At 38.4% G+C, this 25,040-nt stretch overlaps 1 protein-coding gene across 1 annotated transcript in view; it reads left to right on the top strand.

The window, feature by feature from the left end:
* Positions 1 to 5,275: 5,275 nt before the first annotated feature.
* The window catches only part of LOC134747047 (coronin-7), a 39,417-nt gene continuing 19,652 nt past the window's right edge, over positions 5,276 to 25,040 (top strand). Inside the window, exons 1-15 of the mRNA XM_063681606.1 lie at positions 5,276 to 5,452; positions 5,915 to 6,292; positions 7,654 to 7,840; positions 10,105 to 10,305; positions 10,912 to 11,133; positions 11,966 to 12,093; positions 12,985 to 13,125; positions 15,719 to 16,183; positions 17,436 to 17,544; positions 17,987 to 18,088; positions 18,896 to 19,016; positions 19,953 to 20,051; positions 20,805 to 20,908; positions 22,081 to 22,194; positions 24,342 to 24,584. Coding sequence (XP_063537676.1) covers positions 5,984 to 6,292; positions 7,654 to 7,840; positions 10,105 to 10,305; positions 10,912 to 11,133; positions 11,966 to 12,093; positions 12,985 to 13,125; positions 15,719 to 16,183; positions 17,436 to 17,544; positions 17,987 to 18,088; positions 18,896 to 19,016; positions 19,953 to 20,051; positions 20,805 to 20,908; positions 22,081 to 22,194; positions 24,342 to 24,584 — 2,545 coding nt within the window. The 5' untranslated portion in view covers positions 5,276 to 5,452; positions 5,915 to 5,983. The remainder of the gene's footprint in view (positions 5,453 to 5,914; positions 6,293 to 7,653; positions 7,841 to 10,104; positions 10,306 to 10,911; positions 11,134 to 11,965; positions 12,094 to 12,984; positions 13,126 to 15,718; positions 16,184 to 17,435; positions 17,545 to 17,986; positions 18,089 to 18,895; positions 19,017 to 19,952; positions 20,052 to 20,804; positions 20,909 to 22,080; positions 22,195 to 24,341; positions 24,585 to 25,040) is intronic.

The raw sequence follows: 25,040 nt of genomic DNA, 5'->3' as shown, positions 1-25,040 counted from the left end.
AATGAAAATGGATACGTTTGGAATGACACTGTTTACTTACATTCAAAAATATCTCTGTAATGAATACCTATAAATTAATGAGCATTACAAGGTTTCAAGTGTGACTGATAATGTTAATTAATATAATGTAGACCCATTGCATAATAAATTAATCATTATAAAAAGGCAGCTACTTAAATAAATATAATTCGTAGCGATGACATTGTACCAACACTGTTGAATAAAAAAAATGTTGCAATTTTGTTTTAAAATAAATATTAACTATTGATATCTAGCGTGAAATAGACGCCTTGTTTGGTTTATACTAGGATAAAAATCAAAGGGAGCACGATTTTTTTATCAAGGGGGCTCTGCATAAAAGGTTGGGAACCCTTGGTTTAGACGTAAGATCAACGTGGACTTGTGGAGAAAATAGGAAGACCGTCATAGGGCAATAAGATCTCTCGTATTTGTATAGGTACGTACGGCGCTGTCAGTCAGGAATTCCTTTCTGAGCATCGCTCCTGCTCTACCGACCTTCTAAGTGGAGTATGTGTACAAAAGCAAGAGTTGGAAGTGACGAAATAGCCTTTAGACGGTCCTGATAGGGTCTCCCTATATATCGACGCGGATTCGGCTAAAGTCGATAGAAAAAACCTTTATGTCTGCGCAATAAGAGCGAAAAAGTCGGCTCGGCTCGCATCGGCCGGCGCCTGGTTTTAAAGTGGATGTAATAGTGATTATATATGTTATATGTAACACATATTTACTTTGTTACTAAAGCAAGGACGCTAAGCACGAATAATTTCGTATATTCAGCGTCCATTTACTATCTCTATCGCACGCGTGCAATTATATAGCTGTCCCGCCCATGATGCCGGCGGTCAATGCCACTACGAAATTTTTGGTGCTTGCTTTAGAAATTTATTTGTTTTTGAACAAACATGGAATACTAAAAAAGTACTTGGGTTTGACAGTTACAGCAGAGACGAGTGATCAATAAAAACTGCTAATCTTCTAACAAATAACTTGAAAAGCTTATCTAGATGTGTACGAGTAGACGGCGCAGTCTTATCTATTACAGCGCCATCTAGTAAAACTCACTGAGTATTCTCAATAGTTAACAAGGCATAGACTACAGATAGATTTGGTTTTTTGTGGGTTTTTAACCTAATTTTGCATAAAGGTTAGCAGTCGGTAACTGGCCTTTGGTTGATTAGATGTGATGTGAAGGTTGCATTAAATGGTACGGAGTTATACATCGTACTTAGTTGTATATTTACTTTGTGCATTTGACAGAGATTACTAAGCTTTATATTAAATATATACATTCTATGTTAGAAACCAGCTGCAAGTAGTTGTTGTTATATTTGTAATTTAAGCATTATATTACTTTGGCGAGTCGGTATTCAAATTTTATCGAAGTCTTATGACAGTACATTATATAGGGTCAATGTAGGCCAATCTAAGGTACTAGGTTGGCCGTTAAAGAGTTATTGTTGTCTTTTTTCACCGTATAGCGTCTTTTGAGGACGCAGCTGGGTGAGTAAAAGGTACATTTGGCAGGTAGACTTAGACTAATTCTTAATCTACGGCGATGCAGCAATGTTAATATCTAGTTATTATCACCTGATAATATTCTGCTGACCGGCATAGGGTCCCTTAGATTGACAAACTTTGGCGCAATATGTATAGGCACAGCATTGTATTTCATCTTTCACCATACGGATTACTTGGGTAATTTAAATATTTTATTGTAATTTTAATACATGCTTGGCAATTGAACGGTTTCTATCGCATCTGTATTACAGTGACATGCTGGCTATGAGATATGAGCCCACGAAAGTTTAAATTTTTAATCTTTCATTGGCTTAGTGTGTTCACAATAAAAAAAATGGTTTTATTTTATTTAAGCGACCAGCGACCGTATAAATAAGGACGCGTTTATAGTATGGTTTGGCAAGCAGATATGGCAGTTTTCATATTTGCCACTTTTGTCAGTAGAGAAAAGTGGCAAATATGAAAACTGGGCGCGAAGGTTTGGTCTCCAATACATTTTTTTTTAATTTCGCGCCTTTATAGTGTTCCGTGCAAAACTTTGTTTTGACAAACGGAACACTTATGATAAACGGGAGCACTTCGGTCTTGCAAATCATTTATTGCGTTTTTCTTAGAGACCGTTTGAGGTAAATACCTAAAATTTGAAACAATTATTTTTCTGATAAAGTTGGCTTGCCAGACTATAGATTAAGCCCTTTAAGCCCTTTGCGTTATAAGTTTAAGCCCTATCATTTTATATGGTTGTTTGTATAGCCTTGAAACTTATGAGTTATGTTATGAAATATGTTATGTTATCTATTAGTAATCAATGCCGCAAAGTGATTTAGACTATTTTAAAGCTTTAGAAATAGTTGTATTATACTAATTAATTACGCTACAAAATAGTGTTTTTGTGAATTGTTAACTTTAACTTAGGGTTACTGATATATTTTATATATTATAATTGATATTATGCTTGTTCTAGGTGTCTATTTTGGGAATATGTATTTTTTTTCATCACATACACTTCTTTGTGCACTTACACGTGAGGTTGTTTTTTAATTTGTATGTTTAATTGATGTTGAATATGTGCAATACAATTTTTTTATACTGGTAATATTGTTAATGATGGTATAAATAATGTTTATTGCTAAGCTAATACAGATGAGATATGAAATAATAACTGCTAAATATCCAACAGAAAGTATGTCTAGTTGACGTGTTACATATGGCACTATACAAATTATGTGCCTGGGATTCTCATTTTATATATATAGAACAAGTGGATAACAGCAGTCTTTATTTTATATTTATCTCTGGCCATCAGTATGAAATTCGGACTGGAGCCACTGGAGTATAGTAGATTCCTTCCTTAAGCGCCCTCCAGACTATGTGCTTGAATCGCGGCGCGACTTCGCGTCATTCATTTATTACGTAAGATGGTTTAGGGGGGGGGGGGGGGGGGTGTCGTCGATCATATCTTATTTTTTCTTACAAGGGGTAGGGAGCGGGTTTTCATAGTTCTTACGTAATATCGGACTAGCAGATGCATTTTTTAAAATTTCTATGAAATTATGATGTCTAAAAAATACTTTCACACTATGCTATCAAACACGATGCAGAGTTAGCATAAATAGGCTACATAGGGGGTGGGAGGGGGTCAAAAACTGGCAAAAATCGTCTTACGTAATAAATGAATGGCACCTGACGTATGACTCCACACTCGCACAATTTCACGGCGATTTCGCAGTTTGGTTTGCGGCAAGATGGCGGGAAAGCATCAGCTGATCGAGTTTCTGTTGTCTACGACATCACACGTGATTAACGGTTTTTTTTTTTCATTTTGTTTTGTACCGTAAAATATAGCCGCTTTATACAATATAATTATAGTATAATTAATATTTATCATGCCACTGATGAGCCAAAATAGTGTGTAATGTCGAGTCTTGCAAGTTCCGCTTCGCGCCTCCTTTGACGCGGGCCGAAAACCGACAAAAACGGGGAACAAAGCGCGAAGGCGTGAACAATCGATGCTACACTCGCGTTCGCGGCTTCGCGCCGTGATTCGCGCACGAGTGTGGAGGGCCCTTTATGATTATTTCTATCTGTGACTGTGACAGCTCTTATGCAGAATTCATTGAAATCAAGTTAGACAATGAAATACTTGACCGAAGGAAACATTTATTTTAGCCGTTTTATTACAATTATTGGATCTGAAAATACCTATCTTGATGTTTCCTGATAATTATCATTGATTAAATTAAGTCACCAAAGAAACGGAATTATTGTAATACTCGCAATTAATAAATAGAGAATAAAATGATCACTTTGGATACAATTTTCTTGTTTTATTTATGATCGATCGAGTGAATCGAATAATTTGCATGGGGGAATAATGTCCAGTATATCTAGACTGGACATTTGGTTCGTAACCAAATTTGGCTTTATCTAAAGAAAGTTTGGTGGATTTATATGGATCAAAATGATTCGAAATAAATAATTGAATTGAATTGAAATATGGTACATAATGAAAGTCCATGTGGTGAAAAATCGTGCTATGAAGAATTTTCTTGGGATAGGTAACGTTTATGATTTCGCCTAAAAAAATCCATCCTAAGAACGTATGTAAACTAAGGTCTGTTTTTTTTTTTTTTTGTAGACTAAAATGACGTTTCATGTGTCAGACATGACATTTCTTAGTACCACATGAAATGTCATTTTAGTCTACGGACCATGAAGTTCTACTGACTAAAAAAAGTAATTGTCAAAAAATTTTTTTTCTGGCACTTATTGCTGACTGTACTTCTTCTCGTTTGCATGTCTATCGAGTACTTCTTGAGACCTTTATAATGAGCCTAAACTTGATGTGTTTTTCCATCGAGGAGTTCCTTTGGCTACCTACCGGCTGCATCATCAGAACACCTCCATGCTAGCATATTATTGCATTGTCACCGGAATTACGACAGTACTCCAAATTTCAACTGAATCAGATACCGGGAAGTAGTTCAAATTTTAATTACAAGATTTGAAGCACTATGTGACTGTATATATACATATATATATATACAAAGGTAGGTATATACGCAGTGAAGCTAAATAAAAGTGTGTAAAAAACAGAATTATAGTGCCACAGAGATAAGCATGCATCCTTTCGCATGCACTGTCCATAGTTTATTGCATTTTTCCAAGGGCCTGACACTCTTTGATAGAGAAAGATAGTCTTATTACGATTCCTATAAGAGGAAAGAAAAAATAGTGCCATGCTTTGTCCTTATCACCGACCTGGTGGCATCATAGGTAGGAGGCGATGGCGAAATACCGAAATTTATAAGAGTGAGAGAGAAAAAGGATTATGCTGCCATACATTAACCTGTCAATACATGAATATGTCTTTCTCTTACCTCTGGTCGCTCGGTTTCATGTCTATAACTACCATACTATGTCTATGACCACCATCCACACTAGCGCCCCTAGCGGCGAATTCATACGCGTTAGCCCTCATTAACCAGTTGACATTGGGAATCGCAACAAGCGTGGAACGAAACGCCAAGTGCTCAGTGTTGTACTAACAACGATCATCGCCGACTCGATACAATCGAATATTTTTTTCCGATTAATTAATTTCAAGAAATTATTCTCCACAAAACATTTTATAAACACTGTTTTAATCCAACTTTCTTTATAATGGACTTTACTGAATGATTTAGAATTAATTTATACGATGTATTTCAGTTTACAACTTTACAATTCATTAGTATCGATTCAAATGACAACCCTTTGTTTTGACATTGTGTGATTCGATTGTTAGTTTTGTTATGGGTTCATTTCATTATTGATCGATACGGCACTAACGTTGCTTGAAATGGCCGACGTTTAGGGGGAGTGTCTAGTGTTTTACGGAAATTGGATTTCTTCGTAATTTTTACTCAATAAGGTAACTTGTTTATTACGACTTTTATTTTAACCAATACTCTTGTAAATGAACAGAAAGGTGTAATAGTTTTGTGTGTCTGTTTTGCTCAACTTTGATGGTTTCCGGTCGTACTGCCGGGCAAGTATTTCAAAACAAAGGTGTTTATAATAGTTTTTCGTGTCTCCACACCGTCTCTGCCTCACAGATTGTCCTGGTAACAGCAAAAAAACATTTGTGATTCGCTCGAGAGCCCTAGATCGCAATCGACAGTGTGTTGAAATTTAGTAACTTTTTATGTTAATTATTTTTGTGCTCCTAATTAGAGATGCAGTCATTACTTTACTGTTACAGTTTAGAAATATGTACGTAAAAAGGCTCACTTCTTTATCGAACTTCCCGTAATCTCTTTACAGATAAGTAAAAAACGAACTTGACCATTAAAGTAAAATTAGGAAATGTGTTTAACTTTTTAAATTGTTCCAGCTCTTACTGCCTCTCCCGAGGCCAAGAACATTCCCAATAAAAGACTGACTTTACAAAAAGTGGATTAAAATGGCGTGGCGCTTTAAAGCCTCTAAGTATAAAAATGCTGCACCGATTGTGCCTAAGCCCGAGGCATGTATTCGGGACATTTGTGTGGGGTCGTATCAGACCTTTGGGAACAATATTTGCGCTTCGGCGTCTTTCATGGCATTTAACTGGGAGCATGTGGGGTCAAGTATGGCGGTGCTGCCATTGGATGACTGCGGAAGGAAGAGCAAGACAATGCCGCTGCTGCATGCACACTCTGACACAATCACTGATATGGAATTCTCGCCGTTCCATGATGGTTTGCTGCTAACTGGATCTCAGGACTCTTTAGTAAGTCTATTAGTCTTTGTATCAATCTTTGTTGTAAAACTGTGTGCTGTGTGCAGTTTGAGAACTGTTTAAGACATTCACGGACAGTAATTGATGTCATGTGTCATAGGCCAAAGGAAACAAAAAACTATGCGAATGATATAGTTATAGCATTTGTGTCTGTGAATGTGTTAACATATTACATTATTCTAGAGGCTTGCTATTGAATAATCATTCTTATATGTACTTTTTTTAAAGTTGGTTCACTTGACAAAGGAAAGATTCCTATTTTATGACTCATTTATTTAATGCAGAGCTTACAGTTTGAACTATTATTTTCTAGAATTTAAGATAACAACTACAAATATGAAATCATTTTTGTATTTTTCAACATAATATATTAGGATTAAATACTGTGTGCGTCATGAGTAAGCTACGAGCGGGTAGGTTGAGCTGGAGCGAGACTGAGGGTCACTGAAGATAGGCGTGGCACGAGCTTGTGAAGGCCCTTTGCACCTCTTGAGTTGCCATAGGACAACAACAACAACAAATACTGTGAGCCTCCTTATGGGAGCAAGCCAATGGTTTGAAAAGCTTAGTATAAAGGCCCTCCTTAAGTTCCCAAAGGGAATTTCCTACACATAGCAAGGAAAATGTCCTTATATAAATAATTAAATATTATAGGACATTCTAACACAGATTGACTAAGTCCCACGATAAGCCCAAGGAGGCTTGTGTTATAGAAAATACCCATGACTCAGAAACAAATATCTGTGCTTATCACACAAATAAATGCCCTTACCGGGATTCGAACCCAGGACCATCGGCTTCACAGGCAGGGTAACTATCCTCTAGGCCTGACCGGTCGTCAATGGACTAATGCATATGGACTAATACAATTATCTTAATTTTGAGGATAGGATAAATTGTTTATGGGTTTACAGGAAATTAACCTTATATGGGTGTACATTTGTACAATTATGTCCATGTTCTGTATATAATTAATTATGGAATTTACTATGAAACTCAAAATACTTTCTCATACTTAAAATAGTTCAACAATAATCCAAATGACAATACCATTGACAATAGCATTTATATCATTGATAGATAAGTCACTGATAAGATAATATCACATCTGTTGATAAATTATCTCAGAATAAGATTAAGTAACTGATGTTGTAATAAGTTATACATTATTTGGTAATATGAGCCTTATGTAGTTCTTGCTTTCAAAATACTTCCTGTTATGCGATTGTTTACCCTTTTTCCAATGCAAAAAAAAATGATGTACCTATAGTAGAGGGTTAACAACGGGCAAATAACTTAAGTAATTCCTAAATTTATTTTCAAACCCTTATCTTTCCATTCCATTGTTACAGGTAAAAGTATGGCACATACCTCCAGAGGGTTTGAAAGAGTCCCTCTCCAACCCGGAGTGCACACTGTCCCACAAGCAGCGGCGTGTGGAGAACGTCGGGTTCCACCCGGTGGCTGACGGGCTGATCCATGTGGCTTCAGGTCATGAGTTGGCTCTATGGGATTTGACTAAGCAGAAGGAAGCTTTTGGTGAGTTTATAGTTTTTTTACTAGCTTTTGCCCGTGACTTCATATGCGTGGGATGAATCCATAGCAAATTTCATCTAAATTGGTTCATCGGTTTAAGCGTTTATTAGTATTAGTAGTATGAGTATAAATTGTATGAGGGTTGTGTATTAAGTCAAATCAGGTACTCTTTATGAAACAAAGTGAATATTTTATGAATCATTCTGTGACGTCATAACAAATCCACTTCCTTTGAATGAGTCTGAGGAATCCACCTCATATATTTACTTATTTACATACAAACAGTATTTAACTTGATATTGATCGTATAATTCAACCAATTTTCGAATCGTTACCAGACTCAATTAAAAAATGCGATACCTATCTATATTGTTGTTCGTACATAATTAATGAATCATACATAGGACATAACATATTAGAGTAGGCGTCGCACAAATCTTCCACACATTATATCACATAGATAAGGCACAACTCCCAAGTTCCGTAAGACGGGCATTCTCTCCGAGAACAATTGAATGTAAGCCTTTGTCGTTGGCCGGAAGTACAGACGTTTCCGGCGGTCTGACCCGGCCCGATAAGGGCCACGATACAGTCACGCTTTCACTTTTTGTATTGGCAAATTAAATACTGTTTTGACGTTATTATAAAGGTTTATGGAACTAGGCGAAGACAGCTTAAAACTCTTTTATGCCGTATATACGCGTATCCTAAACCTCGTGATGTCAAGGAATTTAATTTCTGTACCATTTCGTACCTTGTCACAGTGACAATCAATTATCGCTATAGTTAGAGACCAAGGGCCTGACACTCTTTGATAGAGAAAGATAGTCTTATTGCGATTCCTGTAAGAGGAAAAAGAAAATAGTGCCATGCTTTGTCCTTATCATCGACCGGGTTTTTTTCATGGTCGGGTTATGGCAGCATAGGTAGGAGGCGATGGCGATATATCGAAATTTATAAGAGTGAAAGAGAAAAAGGATTATGCTGTCATACATTAACCTGTCGATACATGAATATGTCTTTCTCTTACCCCTGGTCGCTCGGTTTCATGTTTATAACTACTATACTATGTCTATGTTAGAGACCAAGAAAAGTCTGCAGAGATTTTGACAGCACACGCAGTGCCATTGTTATTTGTACTTCATAATTTCATAGAAGTTTGACGTTTAAAATAACACCTGCACTCCGTGTGCTGCCATAATCTCTGCAGACTTTCCTTGGTTTGACTCTAGTGATCTCGTACCAAAGATAGATATAACTCCGTAATAGATGGATACAGTCTAAGGAAAAAACGTGACTCGAAAATCAAGAAAATTTGATTCTCGTTCAGAGGGCGCTACTAGTTTTGGCCAACTGTCGTATAGATGGCATTGACGGTTTCGTTTGTTATTTAACAATTTTAACGTATATCTGTGACAGAACATGGGTCAAAATCATAAAAATAATTAATGCAAATAAAAAAATCATTTATCTATATTTAAATACATTTTATCGTATTTTTATAATTCTTCATTTTTAGTTTTAAAGTGTGTCGACAGATGGCAGTGAATTTACTGGGGTTACAAAATTTACTATGACAGTACCGCTCTAGTATAAGTTACTCTATGCTCGTACTATAAATATATAAATAATAAATAAATATTATAGGACATTCTTACACTGATTGACTAAGTCCCACGGTAAGCTCAAGGAGGCTTGGAGGTTTTATATGTACTTAAATAAATAGAAAACATCCTTGATTCGGGAACGAATCTGTGCTCCTCACACAAATAAATGCCCTTACCGGGATTCAAACCCAGGACCATCAGCTTCGCAGGCAGGGTAACCACTAGGCCAGACCGGTCGTCTACTCACACTACGCGGATTATCATATTGCTGGTTCGCTCGCACATGCAGTAGCATTAACCGCCGCGCCGGCATCATGGCGTGCGATAGAGATAGGAACAGGCCGGTCTATGTATGAATTTCTTCGTGGTTAGCGTCCTTACTTTAGTCACAGGGCGGACACGCTATACATCAAAAATCACCTGCGTTTCTATGTGTGAACGGCACGTCTGTACACGCGGCATGCGTCATTGTGTAACTTGCTTAAATATCGTACTGAGCGGCCGGCAAACGGCCGTCAATCTGGTGTCGCGGGGCGAGGTAATTCGAGTCGGGGCGGGGCGGTGCGTGGCCGTTCTGTATGATAATACTATTACTTATTCTGTGCTTTAGTTGTGTTGTGACTGTTAGCTTTTTTTATTTCAATACTCTTTTTTTCACAGTAAACCGAGACCACGGCGACGTGATCCAATCCACATCATGGAAGAAGGACGGGCGTCTCATGGCGACCTCGTGCAAAGACAGAAAGGTCCGCATAGTGGACCCTCGAGCGGCCTCGGCCGTGTTGGACTCGGCCTCTAGCCACCATGGCATCAAAGACAGCAGGGTTGTATGGCTGGACCAAGACCGAATTTTGACCACTGGTATGTACTGAGACACAGGTCTTAATGTAAAAAGTGTTTTTAGGAACTCTGAAGTATTATTATTTGTCCTCGCCGGATACAGATGGGAATAGGTGTCTTCATATAAATCATTCCCATTGGTCCCCGCCTTGTGAATAAATAATAATTTTATATATATTTTTTTTGTGAAGACAGAATATTTGTCTCCGGGAAAACAAGCTAAGAAGAAATAAGTTTAGATTAGGTTAGCCATGGTACCAAACAAACAAAAAATTAAGATAATATAAATTCACCATATCAGGCGACCAATCACTAGCATGACTAGCTTCTCTCGGACACCTGTCCACTCTACCAAGTGAACTACCGGAGCTTGCCCGACTGAGACGAAGTTTCATAACTTAACCTTCTTTATTATATACGCTTTAGACTAAGGGCCTGACACTCTTTGATAAAGAAAGATAGTCTTATTGCGATTCCTATAAGAGGAAAGAGAAAATAGTGCCATGGCCATTTCGTGACACTTTATTTTCACTAGGTATGTTCTTTTAATGTATGTCTATTTTCTGTGTGTTTACGAATAAAAACTATTCTATTCTATTATTCTCAATCTTTTCTATTTACTTTCAGGCTTTGACGCAGCCCGCCTCCGTCAGATCATGATACGCGACGTCCGCAACCTCTCTCAAACTCAGAAAACACTCGAACTAGACTGTTCTACTGGCATTCTTATGCCTCTCTTCGATCCTGACACCAACATGCTCTTCCTTGCTGGCAAGGGAGACACCACCATCTTGTACATGGAGGTTACAGACAGAGAACCATTCCTCATTGAGGGATTGAGGCATTCCGGTGAGTAGATACTGAGTATATGACCATATAACTAATACCATAGAGTAACTTATACTAGAGCGGTACTGTCATAGTAAATTTTGTAACCCCAGTAAATTCACTGCCATCTGTCGACACACTTTAAAACTAAAATTGAAGATTTGTAAAAATACGATAAAATGTATTTAAATATAGATAAATGACTTTTTTTATTTGCATTAATTATTTTGATGATTTTGACCCATGTTCTTTCACTGATATGCGTTAAAATTGTTAAATAACATACGAAACCGTCAACGCCATCTATACGACTGTAGGCCAAAACTAGTAGTGCCCTCTGAACGAGAATCAAATTTTCTTGATTTTCGAGGCACGTTTTTTCCTTAGACTGTATCCATCTATTACGGAGTTATATCTATCTTTGCTAATACTAAGTAATACTTATCTTTTCTTTTGTCAATGTCTCCCGTAGCCTTAAGGCAGTGGGATATAAGCTCCGAATAATCAAAATAATTGTATTTGTTAAGTGGTAAACGGTGTTGGTTACACGTACTGTAGGTAAATAGTGTTAAAAATACTATATTTAAGTTTCTCTTGTAGTGACAGTTTGTTTACCTAAATTAATTAATTAAAAACAAGCAAAAATTGATAACCGTAAATTTGACCGCAAGTCGAGATAACCCATAAAATGTTATTCTATTGTTCGTATTCAGTGTCTTATTGGCAGGTTCTAGCGGAAATATATTGTGTTTTTTTGGGGCAAATATAGATTACGAAGAGTGCTAATTATTAAGGAAGGATTCTGTGAAGCTACATATTAAAAAATAGTAAATAACTCAATTTTTTTCGACAGGCGAACAGACGAAAGGCGCCTGCCTCGTACCGAAGCGAGCTCTCCGGGTGATGGAGGGCGAAGTCAACCGAGTACTACAACTGACGGGCTCCAGTGTTGTGCCTATCATGTACCAGGTGCCAAGAAAGGTGAGTTTAACAGTCACGACACAAGCAAAAACTGAACGTAGATGGCGCTCTCGATGATGGTACATTATAAATTACTAGCTTTTGCCCGCGACTTCGTCTGCGTGTACTTAGTAACCCCAGCTAGAGTAAGAATAGCGCCTGGAGAAAAACTTATAGCAATCATTCAATTTGAGCATAATATGCACACAAATATTAGGCAACTCATTTATTATCTCAATTCCACCATAATTCCACCCCGCTTTTCGCCCTCTTAAGGGATGATTTTCGGGATAAAAACTATCCTATGTCCTTCCCCAGGACTCAAACTATCTCTACGCCAAATTTCAACTAAATCGGTTCAGCGGTTTAAGCCTGAAGAGGTAACACACAGAGAGACAGACAGACTTTCGCATTTATAATATTAATATGGATATGGAATTAGACAGCTGTGTCTAAGCCAATTGTGGATAATGCTCCTGTGACATTGTTAGTACATTTCTTGCATGGATTTCGACAATGGCATAGACAATCATATTAACAGTGGCTTTTCTCATTGAGACAAGCTTGTATTTCCTTGGGATTGATCATAACTATCATGAGATATATCGACTTTCAGGCCGTATTTATTAGAAAGAAGCTTTTTACAATTAAATGTTGTTAATATAAATATAGCTATCCATGCCGTAATCAGCAACGGCGACCCTAGCTAATTACTAGCGTGTGCTCTGATATGGCTGGCAAAGCCGAACTTACTTTAAGAACTCTATCGCAGGTGGGGCAGTAAAGTTGGCCAGAATTATTGTAAATATAATAGGACGGTTTCGGCCGGGACTTACGTATCTGACGTGACCTGAACTTTATTCTTTTTAGAAGGTTGTTGAAAATCAACTAATAACTTTTTCGTTTCCACAGAGCTACCGGGACTACCACGCGGATCTGTACCCCGACACGGCCGGCTCCGTGACGTACCTCAGCGCTCCCATGTGGCTCGACAACCAGGACCATCCCGTCCCCAATATTTCTCTGCATCCTGATGCTAACAACTGTACTCAGGTAAATACCATATACCATGCCTATTTGGACCCTGACACCGATTGGGATGTACGTGTCCTAACGCCCCCCGGCATCAACTGTACCAATAACCTGAGTGGCAGATCTTATGTCATTGCAATAAGCTTCACGCATTGTCAATTAACTGAGTATAATGGTAACTGTGGCTTGACAACCAAGACCATCCCGTCCCTAACATTTCTCTGCATCCCGATGCCAATAACTGCACACAGGTAAACTTTGAGCATCATGTGATGTGAGTTACTACCCACCAAACTATTTGACAGGAGGGCCCACGAGCCTTTGTCTCTTCTGCTGCCTTTTAGCTAGCCATCTGTGGGGCCCGCGGGCCGTAGCTGTTTATTACCATGCCTCAGGATTTTGGGTGCGGGAAATGGTTTACACTAGCCAAAAATTAGGTGAAACTGTAAATACAGAAACTATTTTAACATACCTAAGCACATTTCGAGCTTTCCATCTTAATTCATAGTTTGGTAACTATTTGACAATAAACGTTACAAATTATATTATATAAACACACGAAATCATTTCCGCACCCAAAAACCTCGGGTTATGTACTTATTACGGGTCTCTATTGTTTCCCATAAAGTTTTAAGTCATAATGTATTGTTTGTTCACATTTTCGTTAGTCATAATTTGGTTTTTCTCAGAAACGCGTAACTTTTCAGGATTGCCATAAAACAAACCTAACCTAACCTATCTATAGGATAACCTTACGAAAATCCTGAAAAATTAACGGTTTCAGAATTGTGACTAATGATAATCTGACAAACATTACATTATGACATGACTATCAATAATTATGTCCAGGGAGCGTAACCGCCGTCGACGTCATTATGACGCAAATGCACATATAGGGTGCTCTTATAAAAATAACATTGCGATACCCTAATGACGACGTCATTCGTCATGATAATGACAATATTATTGTTTATTAATGAAAATGTTTGGTATTTATTATGAACAAATGTGAGTAATAAAATATTCACAGGTGATACGAATAAAATTATATTAATGAGTAAGTAATATAATTATAACGAAAATATTTTTCTGTACCTATTTCTTACTTTTGGTGTTATATTTTTGGGTACACCAGGAATAAGATTTTATTTTATTTTATTTTAAACACTGTATTTTGCTTGACGTCATCCGTCTGTCATCGGCACCAAAGTTACGCTCTCTGATTATGTCAAACAAAGGGACCCCACTTAACTTATTACATTGGGGGTCTCCAAAGTGTAGTCTAGTAAAGTGTACTGACGTTTGTGAAATATGGAATAATCGGAATTAACAATATGTGTGTATGTGTATGTTTTTTATTAACTTTTGAGTTGCTATGCCAGTATTAGTATAGTTAAAATGAAACTTAGAAATGTTTTATCAATGTATATTCATAATTTATGAGTTTTATGACATATGACTTGGTGCATGATTTTTTTTATTGCGGTTTAATGTGGGTTTATGACACGTGGGATTAGGTCTTAAAATAATTTAATTTTTTTGATTGTTTTTGACCAATTACTATGTATTTTTTTTATTAACAGTTAAAATACCGGTGATTGATGTGCGTTTTACATGATTATTATACTATTGTGTTGTGTGGTGTTATGTATTGTTTTGTTTGTAGTTGGGTTAGTTTAGTGTTGAATGCGTAAGTAATTTATTTTTATTTTCTTCTTAATTTTTTAACGCTTGTGATACATTGCTTTATAATTTTTTTTATTGATTTGGTTATCACTTATCTCACATATGTGAAGCCTGACCAGTAATATATGATCATTGTCAAGATGGCGCTGTTGATGTTCATGTATAGGGTGACAGTTCAGTATAGTATAGTATGAAAAAATTAGTTCCAGATCATATATTCCTGGTCTGGCTTTATATATTATGCAATTAGCTAAATATTTTTAAAACATACACAAAGCTGCATTTAGGGAGTTAAATAGGTGTTGTCTGCCATCTTATTTGCCTTGTATGCATTCAGGGTGTTTTTTAGGGTTCCGTACCCAAAGGGTAAAAACGGGACCCTACTATTAAGACTCCACTGTCGTTCTGTCTGTCACCAGCGGTATCACATGAACCGTGATAGGTAGACAGTTCAAATTTTCACAGATGATGTATTTCTGTTGCCGCTATAACAACATATAAGTTTGACTCGCACTTGGTCGGTTTTTTTAAACTATTTATTCCTACTTTATGAGCTAAATAAATATATCATCTTCAACAACTTTTTTACGAACAACCCAAAAATCACGAAATTCACCAGAATTTTTTTTTACAAATTGCGTAATTGGTATTGAAATTAAAAGTTTGCATTCGGCTTAAATGTTAGAAATATACTCTAAACATAACTAGAGTATTTGTGACATTTTCAACTAAAAGGTACCACATTGTCGCTTGTCAATAAGGTTGATTTCAAATTGAAGCTGTATGGAAATAGCGCCTTATTGACAACCGACAATAAGTACCCTTTTGATTGAAAATGGCACATTTAGACTCTGTACTTTTATCGCGACATAGGCGTTAAGATCGTCCCTGCCTTTTTACACAAAACATCTCTTCTAAACCTTTTTAGATCCACCGTGGAAACCTAGAAGAACTAGCGAACTCCATCCTCGCTATGCCTCCACCTAAAAAGGCAGAAGCTAAAAAAGCCATAACTCCAGTCATCACCCAAGAAGACCCGAAACCTAAACCCGCAGCCGAACCAAAAGACGAAGATCGCATCGACTTTGTCAACGTTAAAGATTTAATCAAAGGCATGGAAGGCAAGAAAGAAAACGGTTTCCATAAGAAATTAGACAACGGAGCCAATGGGCATGACGAAGATGACACAGAGGATAAAGAGAAGATTCTAGAGAAAACTGAAAGCACAGACTCGGAAACGTGTCTTTCTAGAAGCAATAGCTATGTCAACGGGACTCCAGTTCAAGTTCCTAAGCCGTTGCCTAGGTCTTCTATTTCGGAGCCGTCGGGAGATGACAGTGAGGCGCCGAAACCTAAGCCTAGGACCACGGCGGTACAGATTTCGGGTTATAAGGTATAAAATGTGTAGTTGGCGTTGTTGTTTTATTTTGAGTTTTACTTTTAGAGATAAGTAGAGTGCTAGCGATTATAGCTAAAGTTTTGTATCTAAAGATAAAGATAGTTTATTATTCAAGTAGGCATATTTAATTACAATGCGCTTATGAACGTCAAATAAAGTTACGCCGGCTCTAACCCTACACCTCTGCCTCGAGAAGATTTAAATCACCCCTCAATTGGAGGAGGGTATCCCAATATGGGACCGGCAATAAACTCGGCGGGACACATCTTTTCAAACTATTACATCTTATAATTAACATGCATAACGAGTAAATAAGAAAAAATACAATTTAAATTACTAGTACTTTTCTTTATGGAAATTTTAAGAAAGAACCCAAATAGGCAGAAATTACCTGATTTGGTAATTGCATGCGCTAACGAAGTAACATATTGTTGCGGTAGGTATTTTAAAATTATTATTTTTTTGGAAAAACTATTTTTTAACATTTTTTTTAAGACGTGATTTTGAATATGTTTTTTGTTTTGTTTTATTTCTATGTTTAAGCGATCCTAACTAAAATTTAAAATGCATGCACGGTAAAAGCCAGCGTTTGACCCTGATTATGGTAGTCCATGTGTTTTTTACTTTGTATTTACATACAAACCAGTTACAGGTTGATTCACGAGATCTGGCGCGGATTTTTTATAAGCATTTAGACAGTTCATTTTCAGTAAAAATCTCGCGCTATCTCTAATGAATCAACCTATACCTAATATAATATGCAGCTATAATTTTTGAACTGGCTTTTTGGTATTCCTTTATCTATGTCTGAAAAAAAAATGACTGTTTATGTTACTTAAATAGTAGTTGTCAGTTTAATCTCTCGCCAGCAAGCAGCATCTGAAATTTAAATTTGCCACTTCCTTGTCGTGTTTTGGCTGGCGAGTTTTGATCCCTGGGAGTTGAAAGCTTAAACAAGTGTCACCTTAGATAATTGACTACTCGCTCGTTGCTTTACGCCACCCCAAAGGCGTGTATACATAAGGGAAGGAATGGAAAGATTTGCAAGGTTCTGGTAGGCTTCCGTAGCTCAATTGGTTAACCAACGCACGGATTGCGGAGGTTGCGGGTTTAAATCCTGCCGGAAGTGTAACTTTTTCCATTGTTTCCTTTAATATAAAATTTTAATTGACTACTATTTTTATTTCGCTGTGCTCAAGCTGAAACTATATTCCCCTTTGAATTGCATTATTTATGATATTTGCAGCCACGCCTGGGCCCGAAGCCATTCTCAGCGTCGTCGGGCAGCGAAGAATTCTCATTCGACAAGGTCTTCTCTGTGCCGGTTGTACCCGGCGTGCCCAAATCTGACTCAGGTAAGTAAATATACTCTGGCACAGCCCTTTTGTCAGCAGAAAAAGATTGCAACTTTAAAAAATGTTGGCGCGAAGCTGCACTGCGTATTCATGCAGTGTCTATGCAGCTACGCGTCGTGGACAGTAGGCCTAATAAGCCGGTTTGCGCGCGTACTTTGTTTGTTTTAGCGTGAGGCTTAGCCGGTGTAAGGTGACGCTGACATACTCCACCGACTCGCTGCCGCTTAGGTTGAATCAGCAGAGCCATGCGAGCTTACAGTGCTATTTGTATCATCATCGCATCCCCTTGTAGTCTCCTCTTCCTTGTCCTTGCTGCAGGATCTGCTGGGTGGAGTTACCCCAAGTATAAGTATCAGTCTTTCTCGGGACTCAAACTAAACACTCGCAAGAAAAACCAACTTTCCTCTCTTGTTGCACAAATAACTATTGCCTTATTCTACAGCCACTTCGCCTTTGACGCAAGCGGCCTCCACGCCAGTGGGCAAAGATGAAGAAAAGGACAAATCGCTGTCCCCAACCAGTGACGTTGAAATTGCACCTAAAGGTAAAAAACACAATACAACTTCAAATTTAAAACTTAATACAGCGAGCGTAACTTTGGTGCCGATGGCAGACGGATAACGTGAAGCAAAATACAGTGTTTGAAAAAAAAAAAAACCTTATTCCTGTTGTAACACCAAAAGTAAGAAATAGGTGTAAATACTTGAACCGGGCGAAAATTGTACGCGCTCACAGGCTTCGGTCCGGTCACATTCCATTGAATATGTTTGCTCATCTGATGAGGAAAGCAGAGTCGCCCAACTACAACTAGGATGTACAGCACTTCCTAATGGAATGTGTTCGGACTCGAGACAAGAGGGCGCAACTATTTGAAGCTAGGGGTTATGCAGTAACTGACATTGGGGTTTTTCACACGATATTGGCGGAACCCCTGTCTAAAACTGCGAAATTCGTGTACAGTTTTTTTGATGTATACTAACACTTATTGAAACTGTAACGTAGAGGCCCAACGGAGCCGACATGTCTCACTGATAAAGGCTCCTTTTAAATATGTAGATAAAAAAAAGAAAAAAAAGAAATAGGTATAAAAAAATATTTAAATATTTTTGTTATAATATTATTAATATTACTTACCCATTACTCATTAACATATTTTATTCGTATCACCTATGTTAGGAATATAATAAATACCAAATATTTTTATTAATAAACAATAATATTGTCATTATCATATTCATGAGTATGACGAATGACGTTGTCATTAGGGTATCGCAAGGTTATTTTTATAAGAGCACCCTACTTGTGCATTTGCGTCATAATGACGTCGACTTATGACGTTATATTTCAACAGAAGAGTACACGAACGGAAAATCTGACACGAGCTTGGAAGAGGAGGTGAATTCTTCTGACTCTGGCTACATTCCTAAGACCCCAAGCACTGCCGACAGGAGGAAACTCTTTGAGACCACTGAGTAAGTAGTTTAAAAATAGTACATTTCGATGCTAGTGCGGAAAGTATGTCATTACTTCACGAGTACCGGGACGAGTGAAGAATGACATAGGGGCGTGGCCAAAATAGGCGTGGCTTGGGCCAAAATGGGCGTGGCTTGGGACCAAAAGGGACGTGGCTAAAATGGGCGTGGCTTGGGGTGAGCAACTGTATTTAAAAAGTTTTTTAGCTAATTTCGTGAACCAAGTAACATCAAACATAAAAACCTAAATTAAATTACTAATTATAATTATTCATACTGTATATGGAATAACCAAGGTTGCCATTAGTGCTGTGTTTTCATCTATTATTTATAGAAATATAACACTTTTTATAATTTTTAAATTATCAAAATCTTATTTAAAAAACCGATTGGCGGTAGAGTACGTTGTGATATCATAGCTTGAGTGTTTTTTACTTGATTCATAGTATTGTATAAGAAGTAACTGAAGGATTAGAGGTTAGAGGATGCTGCTATAATATTAGTAATATTTGGTAAGGTACACCTTACACCTACGTGTTTTTGGTTGCCTTTTATTTATCACTACGGTTTGTTCTATCTGTGTATCTGGGAATTAGCGTTTTTACAAGCTTTTTATTAAATTGCAATGTACAGTCGAAGGCCAAAATATAGATCCATACAAATGGTAGTGGATGGTAGTCCATACAAAGGGCATAAATATATATACATTCCCAAAGTTTCACAAATATATGTACGCTCTTACACTTTAGGCAATAAAGTCGTGTTCACATATTTTAGAGCCATTTGTCTGTATCGATTTTTGTGCCTTCGACTGTACCAGAAATGAGTTTTTTGTTATTTTTTTGCCAAAAACATATTAAGTCACGAAAGCAAGACAGATTCGTAGGTTTGTCGTGAAAGGAACGTTGTTTTATGTAGGGCTTATGTTGTGCGTAGTGGGAATCAATCGATAGCAGATCGCCGGCGCGCGTACGAGTCTCGATCCGTCAGCGTCGCCGTGGAGTCGGACACGCCGCCGTCACCCGCACCTCTCAGGTAAATTTATTATGAATAGCTTTACTTTTGGTCTAATAACTTGACGCAAATGAGAAAAAAAACCTTACTTTGATCACTGAGTAAACACTAGTAATTAGTAATAACCTCACTATAGACCGCGAGCCAGGCGCAAATTTTGTCAGATATCGTCTCCCGGGCGTAAACTCGTATAGCGGTTAACGGCCATGTATGTTGAACCCTCGTGAACGTCAGCTGACGCTCCGTTGGTGGATTGAGGAATGGCAGCTACCGAAACGCGTAAAACGGTCTTTCCACCGCGATACAACCTGCTGACGATTTGTTTTATTAACAATAGCATCTAAACTATTATCTGACAAAGTATCAAACGGGAGGCGATGACGCCGATGAATGAAAAGAATTTTCTTTTTTACATGTTCATGTGACCAGCTGACGGTCTTTCCACAGCGATACAATCGGCTGACGATTTTGATAAATTACAATAGCATCTAAACTATCATCTGACAAAGTATCAAGCAGGAGGCGTTGACTAAACTTTTTTTATAGACTTTATTTGCTGCCATTCCTCAACCCACCAACGGAGCAGCAGCTGACGTTCACGAGGGTTCATCATACATGGCCGTTAACCACTATACGAATTTTCGCCCGGGAGGTTCAAATATAAACTTCATGTATGAGGCTAATTGTATGGTGAAAATTGCGGGTGCCAAAATACTTTTGAGCGGTAGTGTACGTATCACTTCACTATTCATTGAAATATATGTTTATATTCAGGCGGCGCGACTCATTGAAATCACGTAAGAGTCCAGATCGCGAGGAAAAGGACAAACGCGCATCTGTACCGAACGTGACCACCAAGCGGACCTCTACTGTGTTTGGTGAGTTTTTCTTATCTTAGTCATTTTTTAGGGTTCCGTACTCAAAGGGTCAAAACGGGACCCTATTACTAAGGCTCCGCTGTCTGTCTGTCCGTTTGTCTGTCACCAGGCGGCTTGGCTCATGAACCGTGATAGCTAGACAGTTGAAATTTTCACAGATGATGTATTTCTGTTGCCGCTATAACAACATAAAACTAAAAAGTACTGGTAGAGAATGCCTTCTGGCATTAAGTCCGCCATTTGTACTCTTCATGTATTGTGCAAAGAAGTTTAAATAAAAAATAAAAAAACCTCGGTGGGCGAGTCCGACTCGCACTTGTTCGGTTTTTAATGATTGATCTTTAATGCTAAACCTTTAAAAAAATAATCAAATATTAAAACCAGGGAAAGTATGTATTGTGTTCCTAAGAGGCAACTGCCCTTATTCTAGAAGATAAATAGATATGCGTCCTCTTTTGTTACTGAGAAAAGTGCGGTCAAGGTTTGTAACCTTTCCATTATACAGGATGTAACAAAAATTGTGGGGATCCGTTTAAGGGCATATTCGGTATCGTGTTCTGATTAGGAAAAAGTACCTATAAGAAAAAAAAATTTGACGCGGAAAAAAATATTTTTTTCTATGGGCCAGGTCCTCCAAGCCGGCCAACCGCCAATCCAAAGGCCAAATTTTTTTCGCACGAAAACTTTTTTTTTACTTTTTTCTAACTAGAACAGTTCTAGTTAGGAAAAAGTAAAAAAAAAAATTTTTTTCGTGCGAAAAAAATTTGGCCCCCGACTATTTTAGTTACATCCTGTATTTGTATTAGGTAATTTGAATAGGTGCAGTTGTCTGAACTAAATGTTTATATTTACTTGTAAATGCTTCGCATCTGAATAAAAGTTTATTTATTTTATTCATTTGGCTCACAAAACAAGTTACAGACATTTATATAAATTACACTAATGACTTACAGTTCAGATCTGGACCATAACTCTAAACATGTGTGCACAAAAGGAAAAGAACATTCATTTAAAATATAACGCTAGAGGGAGGAGATCTCCAGGAAAATTATATAAACAGTAGTAAGATCTTAAGTCTACATATACGTAATTAAGTTATCTACTACTTAAACTAGGTCTAAGACTAAGCAAGACAAAATGTTTAAATTAATATTGGTATCTCTTGATTTTAGGAAAAGTATCAAAATTCCGGCATCTGAAAGGAACGCCAGGACACAAGTCGACACACGTGGAAAACATCAAAAATATCAGCCGACAGATATCGGGAGAGTGCAACGGATTTTACGGTAAGATTTCATTATCCTGCCGGTTTTTACTCAGTTTACGCAGTTTGCCCCGTGTTTAAAATCTAGTTTTTAGATTTTGGGGAAGTGTTTTTTGTTAATTGATGAGGTAACGATAGGGGGTAATGAATAGAACTGGAATTAAAAGTGCTTTTTAATATTTATGGAATCATTCACAAAAAGCACTACAAGTTGATGAGTGAGTGGTTTTTAGGCTTTCAAGTGGTATAGTTATTTTTGAGTTGAAGGAATGTCGATTTTATTTTAATTAATCTAATTCCAAATTTAAAGACGTTAATTGTCCGCGAGGCGGTTCCTGCCACTTCAAGGGCTTGAAAATTTGACATGTTTTTTTTGCATTCACTTCCAGTGAGAGTATTTTTTGATTTGTAGCGGAAAGCGTTTACGAACATGGGACCTGCGTAGCGGGTCGCTCGCAGTGAATGTGTTAATATATATTTTTTTACTTATTTTAGTTGCTCGCATGCTGAATAGGAATAAGTCACGTATCTCGTGTTTTGGAAGCGCTGGTGGCCTAGCGGTAAGAGCGTGCGACTTTCAATCCGGAGGTCGCGGTTTCAAACCCCGGCTCGTACCAATGATTTTTTCGGAACTTATGTACGAAATATCATTTGATATTTACCAGTCGCTTTTCGGTGAAGGAAAACATCGTGAGGAAACCGGACTGATCCTAACAAGGCCTAGTTCCCCCTCTGGGTTGGAAGGTCAGATGGCAGTCGCTTTCGTAAAAACTAGTGCCTACGTCGATTCTTAGGATTAGTTGTCAAGCGGACCCCAGGCTCCCAGGAGCCGTGGTAAAATGCCGGGATAACGCAAGGAAGAAGAGAAACTTTTTTTTTTCAAAAACCGTTAACCTTTTAGGTACAGCTAAAAGGTCGTCGTGTAGAACTCATTAGGTCGAACAGAAAAGTAGGTTAGGTTAGGTTGGAACTGCTACCCTTTTTGAAAAAATATGTTTCCTATGAAATGAAAATTCTGCGAAACATTACATTCTATGAAGCAATTTTCTGCAAAACAAGGTACAGTCGCCATCAGATTTATCTGAGCAGACAACGTGTTCACAATATCTGAACACGCACTCTAACGCCTTGACAATAGAGGCGTGTTCAGATATTGTGAGCGCCTCGGCCGCTCCGATATATCTGATGGCGACTGTACAACTGTTGGTTGGTTTTTAAACGTATTTTTATTTTTATTTATTTTATAGATAAGTGTGGGAAGGAGGGAAGTAAAAACACGGGTTGTACCTCGTTTTGCAGAAAATTGTTTCATAGAATGTGTCGTTTTTACTTCCCCACTTCCGACACTTATCTATAAAATAATAGTATTTTATACAATCGTGATATAATAGAGAGCTTTTCAGTCGAGTACCGTGTTTAAGGTACGAGATTGAAAAGCTTGATTATATCACTATTGTATACAATACTTTTTCTACGAGACAAAAAAATAATACTTTCGGCTAGTAAAATCATATAGGTAAACAAACCAAGAGTATATCTACAGCTAAGATACGCGAGCTGCCGCAGCCCACGATACCTTCCTACTCGTACGCGCCCCGGCCGCCGGGCCCGGCGCCCCCGGCGGGTTGGTCAAAGACACCTCTTCGTAACTCATGAGGCCCTGGTACCTGCTCCTTGCTAAATTCAATTTTAAAACAGTTTTTTTCTCGATTTTTGCCACCGTAGCCTATGGAGACTAACAAGCAACGCTAAGCGGTTTTCGTAGGGTATGGATGTTGCTATATGAAGGGTGTCACTTGCGCGTTTCTGACTTTTGAAGCAATTGTTTCTACTACAACATAAAATAAAATGTTTTTGTTTACCAACCAATCACAAAGCAGATGCGACGCAGCAGCGTGTTTAAGTAGGCTAATTTGCATTGAATCGAGTCTCCTTAAACAAGAAATATTTTACTGAAATGTATGAAGTTCTATTTTCAAAATTTTTATAATTGACTAAACCGTATCGATAAAATTCTTATGCTTGAGTCGGAAGTGCCATAGACTATACAACGTTGAAAAGAGTAGTGTTGCATATGAAGTCGTAATACATAGATTATACTCGACGAGTAGAAAAATAAAAATAAAAATACGTTTAAAAACCAACCAACGTATCTGAACCAACTTGCAGCGAACGGCGTCCGCTGCGCCGTGCCCGTGTCCGGCGGCGGCGGCCGCGTGGCCGTCGTGGAGCTCCCCCGCGGCGCCTCGCCCCGCGCCGCCGCGCCGCCCACGCACCCCTCCGGCCTCCACGTGCCGGCGCTGCTGCACCCGGCGGTGCTGCAGGACTGGGCCTGGGACCCCTTCAGAGACGACAGGCTGTTAGTGGCCTGTGATGATGGCATCATTCGAGAATGGATTATCCCGGAAGGAGGTGAGTCTTAGTACTCTTTAGTCTTTTCTTTCTGTGAAAGTCCCCGTCGCCACCGAGCCACCCGCACACCCCTCCGGCCTCCACGTGCCGGCGCTGCTGCACCCGGCGGTGCTGCAGGACTGGGCCTGGGACCCCTTCAGAGACGACAGGCTGTTAGTGGCCTGTGATGATGGCATCATTCGAGAATGGATTATCCCGGAAGGAGGTGAGTCTTAGTACTCTTTAGTCTTTTCTTTCTGTGAAAGTCCCCGTCGCCACCGAGCCACCCGCACACCCCTCCGGCCTCCACGTGCCGGCGCTGCTGCACCCGGCGGTGCTGCAGGACTGGGCCTGGGACCCCTTCAGAGACGACAGGCTGTTAGTGGCCTGTGATGATGGCATCATTCGAGAATGGATTATCCCGGAAGGAGGTGAGTCTTAGTACTCTTTAGTCTTTTCTTTCTGTGAAAGTCCCCG

Source organism: Cydia strobilella, chromosome 14, assembly GCF_947568885.1.
Source record: "Cydia strobilella chromosome 14, ilCydStro3.1, whole genome shotgun sequence".
Classification (NCBI taxonomy): Eukaryota; Metazoa; Arthropoda; class Insecta; order Lepidoptera; family Tortricidae; genus Cydia; species Cydia strobilella.
The sequence above is the reverse complement of the archived record's forward strand: the minus strand, read 5'-3'. Positions and strand labels throughout refer to the sequence as shown.